This window comes from Heloderma suspectum, chromosome 6, assembly GCF_057233095.1.
Source record: "Heloderma suspectum isolate Gila_16-S chromosome 6, 16-S_ref, whole genome shotgun sequence".
Lineage (NCBI taxonomy): Eukaryota > Metazoa > Chordata > Lepidosauria > Squamata > Helodermatidae > Heloderma > Heloderma suspectum.
Window position 1 is genome coordinate 110,203,377 of NC_139463.1, and position 10,964 is coordinate 110,214,340.

The window sequence follows — 10,964 nt, forward strand, 5'->3', positions numbered from 1 at the left end:
TCAGATTTTTTTATTTCTTTTTAATAGCTGCCCCTTGCTGTTTAACTCAGGCCTTACCACAATGATATAGCATTTGGGGAAAAAGATGCAGCCCAGTAAGCCAGCACTAGAGGCTAAAATGGAGAAGATCTCCACAGCCACCATGTATTTTCCCTTTGTGCTTAAGTAGGTTGGAACAAAGGACAGCCAAACACTGCAAAACACCAACATGCTGAAGCTGATAAACTTGGCTTCATTGAAACTGTCGGGTAACTTTCTGGCTAGGAAAGCCACCATGAAGCTCAGAATGGCTAGGAAACCCAGGAAGCCCAGGATGCAGTAAAACATGGTGACTGAACCTTCATTACATTCTAATACAATATATTCAGTCATCAAATGCATGTCTAAATCTGGGAATGGGGGAGATATTGCCAACCACACAGTACAAATAGTGGCTTGAATAAGGGAGCTGGTCAGAACAATGGAATTAGCCAGCTTTTCCCCCACACATCTCCTCATTCTGGACCCTGGCTTAGTGGCCATGAAAGCTAGAACCACAATGATAGTTTTGGCCAACACGCAAGATACCGCCACTGAGAAGATGATGGCAAAAGCAGTTTGTCGGAGTAGACAGGTCAACTTCATAGGCCGGTCAATGAATAGCAGAGGAGAAAGGAAGGAGAGAAGAAGGGAAAGGAGGAGAGTGTAGGTGAGTTTCCAGTTGTTGGCTTTGACTATGGGAGTGTCCTTGTGCTTAATGAAGATCCCAAGCACCAAAGCTGTGATGGAAGAGAACAAAAGAACAACAAGAGCCAGACTGATCCCCAGTGGTTCTTCATAAGACAAGAATGTTATTTGTTTTGGAATGCAAAAGTCCTGATCTTCATTTGGGTAATGATCTTCCAGACACTGAAAACAATCATCCATGTCTGAAAAAGAAAAAAAATTCTATACCTAGAAGTGATGCATATAGTGCTTTACACTAATCAATATTATGAACCCCTGAATAAGGACAGATAGCTGAAATCCAGTCTGAAGCATTATCAATCAAGAATGTGCAAGAATTGCTACAGAGCAATGCTCCAGGAAGAATATGAAAATTTTAGTTCAGTGAAAATACAAAAAACATGTTATCACGGAAATTGTCTTCTCCCACTGGAGATCACAAATAAAGTACTATCATAACTTTCATCTCCACCTTGTGTGGATATGTTGAGATCCTTCTTGTCAGTATTGTTTTGTTTCTGTGAAGTTGGGCACTATGCACAAGAGGATGCTTACACTATGTGGGTGTATTAAAATACCTTTCAGGAAGCACCACTCAACTGTGAAAAGAATTAAAACATGAAAGAAAGGAGTGCCTACAACCTTGATGTACAGTAATTAAACACAGCCAATAATTTGAAATATTCAGCACATGACATCTCTTACCCTTCTGGTTTGAAATCTTCCCTTCTGGGCATGGAAGGCAATCAAAGCAGCAAAATGGCTTCCCTTCCTTCTTTCCCCTACTGTAACCTGAATGACAGTGGCCATTACACATAGAAAGGGGTTGTCCCTGTGTATAAATAAAAGAAGTGGATATTGTAATATCTGGATAATAAATCTGGGATTTGTACCTCCCTTGATATCCTACAATTACATGGCATGGCAGAATGGCAATATTTTAGAAAAAAAATGAGGAATATTTCAGACAGTTATGTTCACTATGTCAAGACAGTGTTGTGTCTAGATAGCACATATTATGCCTGGTCCGCCTGGAGCTTAGCCAGTGGTTACTGCTCAGATCTTTTGCATATGTGAAAAAGTCTTATGTAAATGTTGGGCAACGTATTTCTAATGGAAAACAAAAAATGTCAGTTACCACAACTTTTACTCTTAATGGTATTTGTTGGTATTGCTTGGTTACACTTCTTTTAAAATATTTATTTTATTAAATTTCTTAATCGCCCATCTGGCCGGTCACCTGGCCACTCTAGGCAACGTACAGCAGTACAAACAGTTTAAAACAGTAAAATTAAACATTAAAACATAATTTCTAAAAACATATTTCTAAAAATACCCTAACTCGCCCCAAATGCCTGCCTGAACAACCACGTTTTTCAGTGCACGGCGGAAGCTCATTAAAAAGGGGGCATGGCGGAGTTTCCTAGGGAGGGAGCGTCACAGAGTGGGGGCCACCACAGAGAAGGCCCTCTCCCTCATCCTCACCAGCCTAGCTGTCCTGGCTGATGGGACAGAGAGAAGGCCATCCAAGGCTGATCTTGTTGAGCAGCCTGTCTGGTGTTGCTGGAGGTGCTCCTTGAGATATGCTGCTAAAGTTGTAAAATCCCCACACATGTCTCCTTCAGAGTAAATTGTACAGTACTCAGTGGGACATACTCCTAGGAAAGTTTACATGGAATTACAGTATTAGAGGCCAAAACGCAATAAAGCAATTTACTTTCTGAATTTTTGCCAGGAGAAAGTTTTGAATTTTTTTTTTTTTTTAAATCATGGTCCTCAGCTAAATGGCAGAGCCAAATGGTGCTAGAGCTATTGCAGTGCCTGAACAATGATCTACTTCTTGAAACATGGAGCAACAATTAGCTACACCCTGAAGTATGTACTGACCATACCTGATTAAATGTTCTGGGCCATATAATGGCATCCAAAGCAGTGCTGAACATTTTGCCTTTGGAACTGTCGGGATCTATCGTTCCAACTTTGACTCTAAGAAAGGTCTGGTTTGAGAATGTGACCCAGTTGATAATATCAAATCCAGCAACCAATTCCCCATTTTGATCAAAGGAAATCTTTTCTCCAGCACTGTTGTTAAATGAGACACCTTGCAGATAGTGGTGAAGCTAAATTGAATCAACAACAAAAAGGCAAGTAATATGGACATGTAAGTTGGTGTAGGTACATTGAAAAGTGATGGTCTTCCACAAGCTATGTTTACCTGATCATGTAAAAGCTTTGTGCAGGCCATTCAAAGTACAAATTGCACACATTATAGTGCAATCCTATGCTATGTGTTTAGACAGAAAAAAGAATCCTGCAACTCATGGCTGAAGCATGCTGGGAGTTGTAGGATTTATTTCTGTCTGAACATGCATAGGATTGCATCCTTAAGTTTACTAGTCCCATCATCACCATCACCATCACCATCAGCATCATCAGGGCCAGCCCTACCATTAGTCAAAGTGAGGTAGTTGCCTCAGGCAGCAAATGCTGCAAAGCAGCAGCAAGTAGGGATGTACGAAAGTCACTTACCTTTTCGATCAGGCGATTCGCAGTGGGGGGGAGGTGCTCCACACCTCCCCCTGAAATCCTTCTCCGGCTGGCTCCGCTCTGTGGAAATTCCATGGAGCTGCTGCCCGGGGCCGCCCGCAGCTGGAAATCCGGCCGCTGGGCAGCCTTCGAGAAAAAAACAACAACCTGCGTACGCAAATGGCGGTGGTGATGGTGGCCACCATTTGCATTCCCTTTTTTTCCACAGTTTTAGCCTACGTAAATATTTACATAAGCTATTATGGCAAAAAAAAGGGGAACGCAAATCGCATAGTGGACGCCATTTGCGTTCTCCTCCCCCCCGCTGTTTTAGCCTATGTAAATATTTACATAAGCTATTACAGTAAAAAAAAATGGAACGCAAATAGCGCCCACTACACTATGTGTGTTGCCCCCCTTTTTTTTTTCCGTAATAGCTTACGTAAATATTTATGTAGGCTAAAACTGCGAAAAAAAGGGAACACAAATGGCGACCGCCATAGCCGCCACCATTTGTGTACGTGGGTTTTGTGGGGTTTTTTGCTTACCATGATAGGCTACGTAAATACTTACGTAGCCTATCACAGCAAAGGGCAGATGGAAATGGCAGCTGCGGCAGCCGGTTGAAAGACCAGCCACCACTGGAGCCGCTGCCGCAGGAACATCTGCACCAGGTAAGCTTCGTCCCAGGGGGGAATCCACAGGGGGGCGGGGGGGAGGCCATCCCGCCACGGATTTCAGGGGGCTGAATGCACTGGCGTTTGGCCTCACTGAAATCTGTGGCGGAATTCTCCGCCATCCCTAGCAGAAAGTTGTTGTAAAAAGTGTGTGCCACGTGGACTTCCTTACACCCCCTAAGCTGGCCTGCTGCCTCCAGATGTGGTGTCCCATTAGCAGTGTCAAGAAAAGATGGTCATACTTGAAGAAATGCTTTTGTACATGGAATGGGATGGGGCACGAACTTTTTCTTTACCTCAGGCAACAAAATGTCTTGGGTCTGCCTTGATCATCATCATCATCATCATCACAAACACCATCACCAGTGTTATCATTCTTATTATCCCCAATATAGCACCATCAACAATACATATGGAGATTCAGAACATGCAACAAGGAAAAAGAGAGCCCAGAGATAAAGATAAATGGACGATTTGGCTGCAGGCTTAAAAACTAAAGAACATTCAACTAAAAGGGAAAGGAGAAGGATGAGTATTAGACCATTATTTTGCCCATGGCAAGTCGATATCTGGTACATGGTGTGTTTAACTAAGAATTAAAGTTCAGCTCCCTCTCACTAGAACTTCAAAGTCATTATCCAGAGGATCCTTCTGTCTTAGTATTAGATGAGATATGCTCCTCAATCATACATTTTCTCACTCATGCTCCTCACCCCAGGCCTGTTGCTTGCTCCCTCCCCCTGCCATTTCAACTATAGGAAGTAGGAGTGGAAGGTGCAGGGCTGGCCCTACCATTTGGTAGAGTGTGGCGGCTGCCTCAGGCAACATATGCTGAGGGGCAAGGAGCAGACAGAGCTCTGTGTGCCATGTGGCATGCCTTGTGCTCCCCCAGAGAGCCCGCTGCCCTCAAGTGGAGAATGCTGCTCCACTGCCATGGCTGAAAGTAAGTTCAGCTACCAGCCTAGTTGGCCTTGGTGACAATGAGCCACTCCCGGTCCTTTGCCTCAGGCAGCAAAATGCCTTGGGCCAGCTCTGGGTGGGTTGTAGCAGCAGCAACTTTAGACACAAAGGAATGGAAGACAGCATCCTCGTTACTGTGCATGGCACCAGTCAGTCAGTCAGCCATGCCTCTCTCTCTCTCTCTCTCTCTCTGTGTGTGTGTCTGTCTCTCATTCCCTCTCATTCTCTCTCTCTGGCACCCAGGTAGCCGTTTGCCTCCTCAATGGCCCATCGGTATTCTATGACCACTGAGCACACTCAGCCCTCATTGAGCCGTCCTTAGGATTCAACTACCTAAAGGGTAGTGGGGATTTTATGGTTATTTCTGCAAACTTAGGGTTCCTTCCAGCCTGCTGATACTTAGGGATGTCATGTCAGAGAAATCCACAGTGGAGTCAAATGAGTTTGGACTTCTATGAATCTGACTGCAGGTTCCACACTCACCAATTTCTTCTGAGTCACATGGATTCTGCAGACTTGAAGACCTTTTTTAAAAAAAACTTTGGGAGGAATTTGTACAAGTGCACATTAGTGCTAATGTGCATTTGCAAAAAAAATCTGATTCCGACTGTGAGTGGATAGAACAAAACATGCCTGGCAACCTGCAAAACACAGTTGGAATGGATTTAACTAAATCCATACATTCCTATGGGTAATTTCTTATTATGATTGAAAGGTGCTGTTTTACCTGCATAAAAACTTGCACTTGCCTCTAAGGATCAGAAACAGAGTAGATATATGTTAGTTCATTTGATGAATTCAAGAAACCCAGAGGCATAGCAAGAATGCACGGAATGCCCAGGGTGCGTTTGTTGACAGATTCCACTGGCGGCAGTGCATATGCCACTGTGTTTCCAAAAAGCTACAATCCCACTCATTTGCTTTTCATGAGGGTTGGAGGACAGGATCCAGTGCTTCTCCTCATAGAACTGGGTATTCATCATTTGGAAAATAGAACTTTAAAATTTAAAAAAGAAATTGAGATAATCAAAGAGCCTTATACACTAAGTCCTGGCACTGTTATTAGAACTGTTCAGTCATTAAGTCGTGTCCGACCCTTAGTGACCCCATAGACCATAGCACACCAGGCCTTCCTGTCCTCCGCTTATTCCCGGAGTGTGCTCAAGTTCATATTCATGTGATGATGCTGATGATGCTGATGATGGAATACCAGCATCAGCCCATGCTGCATCTGTATGCCCTTTCCTATGTTTGTGCGCTCAACACATTACCTGCCATGGCTGTTCACTCAGAAGCTCCTGTCTTTCTCCATCCACCATTGCTCTGTGTTTGGATGTTGATGAACACATGGATTGCAAAGCACGTGCCACAGCATGGACAGCATTGTAGACACTGTAGCTGTGGCTGGTCATGCTCATTTCAAAAACAGATGCAGGAAGACTCTCCAGCTTCTCCTCCCCAGTGCAAATGTTCTCATTCTCTTTTTCTACCTCAGTGTTTGGGACCAAACAATTAAATGCCTGTTGCCAGAAGTCCCTGATAAAGCCATCCTCTTTGTCTGAGGTAGGATTTCTCATCTGAAGGAATTTATGGAATCCAGTCACATCCTTTGAGTGAATTGCAAAGGATAAAGCACCGTGGATGATGTCTATGTCCAAAAAACTTTGAAAGGGAAGTGATGTGAACTCCATCTGGGCTGTCATTATCCAGACTTTACCTTTAGTCTTAATTGGTATGTTTTCAACTTCTGAAACTTGGGGAAACATTCTCAAAAATAACATAGTGTAAGTTTCACCATTTAAGACCACAACATTGGCAGTGCTACTCAGAATAACAATGTATATTTCAATCCACTCTGCCACCATTTCAACAACATCAGTGGTAAAATATAGTGTCGGCAAAGTTTCTATAAAGTCAAAGCAGATTCCTCTCTTGGAAAATATTGGAAGCACAGTTTGTAGAAACATCTGTCCACTGTCATCATCTATAAAAATCACCCCAATCCACGTCCACCTGAAATGCAGCAGCAACTCTACAATCCCTGTGTACTGGTGATCCTCATTAGGGAACATCCGTTTGAAGAATCCTCCTTGGCTTTGGTCATTCACCACTGGAGCAGAGCCATATCCAAACTATAAAGACAAAGAAAGGGTGGAAAGGTGCTCCTAATTCAACTCAAAAAGAACCAAAAGGAATTGTTTACCAAGTCAGGATTTATACTGTTAATGAGCAGGCAAGGACTCGAGTAGGTCACTTTCGATCTCCAAAACTAAAAGTCAAAAGAAGCACACAACTGGCTAGTTAAAATCTGAAATCACACTTTATTACCGGAACATGTATACATGGGTAGCCCACAAAGGTACTACAGTTTGGGAACAGGTTACATGGGTTTTTAAAGGAAAAGAAAGTTCATAGTAAAAATATGAAGAGAAAGACTTTAGCCAATTAAAGCTTACATATGTTATCTATATCCAATCACATCAGGGTTGGGGGTGCTCACGTATGCATCAGTTACCCCTAAACACAGCTGGGGCACAATGTTCCTAAATTCGTCCTGCCAAGCAGTACCTTATCTCAGGAGGTGATGGGGTTTTGCCCATGCCCTCATAAGACAGGAGTATTTTGCCCCACCCATTTGTGCCCATTTCAGCCTGCTTTATCTGTGTGCAGGAATGTTTATTCTACCCTCTTACCTAGTTCTTTGTATCTTGTTTTCCTCAGCTACTCCCTTACAATATTCTCTGTATTTTTCCCACTTGGAGCTTTAGGTCAGGCCTGATACTTTGGTTCAAGAGAACACTCTGCCTACAAAGATGTGACTTTACACACTTTCTAAGAGTAAGGGCTATTTGTAGTTCTCAAAGGAGTACAATCCACCCATTAGAAATAACAGAGGAGCAAGCATTTTCATGTATGCCTGACAAAAGGACATTGCAGGTAATGATGTCCTGAAGAAGAACTCTCCTGCAGGTCTTCATAACGGAGCAGATTCATAATAAGATGGAATAAGACAGGCAGTTTCTTAAATAACCATGTTCTAAACTTTTTAGGGATTTGAAGGTTAAAGCTAAAACACTGAACTGGGAAAGCAACTGGCAACAAGTTTTAAGATGTACACATCTCACCTGTGGTATTTTGTAGATGGACAGAATGGTTGCAATGAATAAACACACATTTGAGTTGGGTCCTGCTATGACAGCTACTGCATTATTCTGGCCGTCACACTTGTAGTTAGGGATTAATCTGCCCCAGGTGGAGAGAAGTTCCATTGATGCAAGATAGGTCCAGCTTGCAACAAAATGGCTGTTATAAATGTGAAAGCCTAGTGTGAGGTTGGCTAAGCTCTGGTGATTTTCATGTATCTCCTTTACAGCAAATGCAAATGACAAGATGTGCTGATAGGTCTGAGTCATGAATCTGCAATGAGATTTTACATGCTGCATCAGAGTGCTTCTACTTCAGAATATTGTGCTTGCTACAATTCCATCCAAACGTTCTTTAGCAAATACATTATTCAAAAATAGATTGTATGGCCCCATTTCAAGGATGTTTGATGAAACACTGGCACATTGACCTGGATTATCTGATGTCTCTGATCTTTACCACCACAGCAACACTTATTTGGAGGCCAAACATAGGCAGACATGCTAAGTGTTCATAAACTTAATTAAAACTGTCTGTATGTATGAATTTATTAAATCTATTGTGTACTGCAGCACTCAATAAGTATGCAAAGTCAATGTTATGTAGTTCTGAAGAGATATGTATAGGGTTGCATTATACATATTTGAATGCTAGTTTACATTAGACCAGATTCTCTTTAGGGCAACCAAGATACTGAAACACTAGATTCAATAGAAGTTACAATGTCTCTCCCTCATAACATTTATATACTACCTCTATTGTGTACTGTCAGGGCTGGCCCCACCGTTAGGCAGAGTAAGGCGGTCACTTCAGGCAGCAGATGCTAGGAAGTGGCAGCATGGTGTTGGAGGAGAGAGGTGTCCCTGCCCTGGGCCCCATAAGAGAGCCTGCCACCTCCAGGTGTGGTGGAGGATGCCATCCCATTTCCAGTGTTGAAAGATTCAACTGCTAGTCCAGTCAGCTTTTGTACATGGAATGGGAGGGGCCGTCATCTTGTCCTTTGCCTTTGGTGGCAAAATGTCTTTGGCCAGCACTGTGTATTGTGATACTCAACCAGTATGCAAACTCAATGGGACTGACTTTCAAATAGATCTGTATAGGATTGCATTACACATAATTGCATACTAGTAGACATTAGACTGGATTTTGTTCAGGGTGAACAAAGATACTGAAACACCAGATGTAACAGAATTTGCAGTATCTCTCACTCATAACATTAAAAGCCAAGAATAAATGTCTAAATAAACAAACCTCAAAACCTACTTATTGATATAAAGTTTGGCTGGAAAGTAATTTCAACTCATATAATAATAATTTCAATATTACATCCTTAAATTATTCCCAATAGCCCAAAGCAAAAGAGAGAATACCGTTGCCATTCTCCCTGATCAATACAAGGCAATGCAAAGTGCTGTATGCTACAGATGTGAAATATTACAGGAAATTCTTAAATAATGAGTGGTAGTTACAAAAGAATGTTTGGGATATAAATACTGGAACTATTGAGGAATAATAATAATAATAACAACAACAACAACAGTGAGGAGGGAGAGGGAGAAGAGACAAAGGGGTAGGTTGCCTTTCTAAAATGAAAGAAACATAAGTGTATTCTCAGTTATTCCCACACACCCCACTTTGAAAAATAAAAGTCAAATAATAGATCATGCTGGCTGAGAACATCTAGACAGATAGATGGTATGGATCAAATAAAGAAGAGCCTAGGGACATCATTCAAAGCTTACAGGATTGGAAAATGTGTAGATGGAGGGGTGGGTTCTCTGTCATTCCCTCTCCAATGAAATCAAAGCCGAATAGATCACCATGCATGAGAATATTATACAGACAGATATATACCAAGGCTAAAACAACAAATAGACTACAGTCTACTTGCTCAGATCCAAACTCTGATCCCTTTTGCTATTGCCATAGCAAAAGCGTTTCTGCTTTTTGGTCAGAAGACTGGGTTCTTTTGGCTGCAGCAGACTCACATGGCTACCCCTCTGGAAAATGATATGGTTAAGAAATCTTACACAAGATCATCAAGGAGTTCATGAGAAGGATGTGATTTGAAGCTTACAGGATTGGAAAATATGAAGATCTGAGAAATAATGCCAGCAATGATGATGTCTCCTGACTGATAATACTTGTGTTTTATGGGAAGGGGATCACTGATATTACAGTTAGCAAGAGAAACATTGTGCGCTCTCCGAGAGAGTAACAGTAATAACAAGACAATTAATAGCACCATCTTCTAGACCTCAGTTCATCTGTTCCTTCATTGTCATTCAAGTGACAATGTCATTCAAGTGACCCTGAGTAGCCCAGCCTGGTTTGAATGACCACTGAATTGATGTATTTAAAGTTAATATTGTACAATGTAATGGATCAGCAATCAGATTGAAGGAGCCCTTTCCGTCTTTAGCCCCTGCTCTGAATGACACAGGGTTTATTAATAGCTTCCTTCCATATTGATGCACTGTTTTGCTAGTGATTAGTGGAACTCATCTGGGACTTGGAAAGAAGTAATAATCATCCATGTGATAATTACATAGGAGTTAAGCACCTATTTAGAAGTACAGATTCTTTGGAACATTGCAGGGAAGAAAAAAACGAGTTCATCACACATTTCAGCAGAAGTTTCTTCAGTGGGATAGCAAGAGACCTGTAACAGTAAGAGGCTTAAGGGAAGGCCCATAGCTCTGTGAGTCCACAAGCGTGAAAACAATTGGTAGCTATAATATGAGCAAGCTGTGAGCTGTACCATTGTAAAATCTCTTTTAGCTTGGCAGGGAAGGGGAAGGCATTAGCAAACAGGAGATGTGAGTTAGAATTCCACACTGAAGTGATGCATGTGTGTGCTAAGATGGGAGAGGGTCTTGAAAACAAACAAACAAACAAACAAAACTTTTGAATGGAAAGGGACGTTGCAGTGGGAACAGAACCCATGTCATA

The 10,964-nt window shown here is 42.1% G+C and overlaps 1 protein-coding gene across 1 annotated transcript; it reads right to left on the minus strand.

Moving 5' to 3' along the window:
- On the minus strand, positions 1 to 10,260 carry LOC146342484 (vomeronasal type-2 receptor 26-like). Its single transcript, XM_084807858.1, has 6 exons — positions 10,043 to 10,260; positions 7,994 to 8,171; positions 6,140 to 7,000; positions 2,589 to 2,825; positions 1,411 to 1,537; positions 1 to 908 (listed from the first exon to the last, which is right to left on the minus strand). The coding sequence occupies exons 1-6, from the start codon at positions 10,258 to 10,260 to the stop codon at positions 1 to 3; spliced, it is 2,529 nt and encodes an 842-aa protein (XP_084663984.1).
- Positions 10,261 to 10,964: the final 704 nt, after the last annotated feature.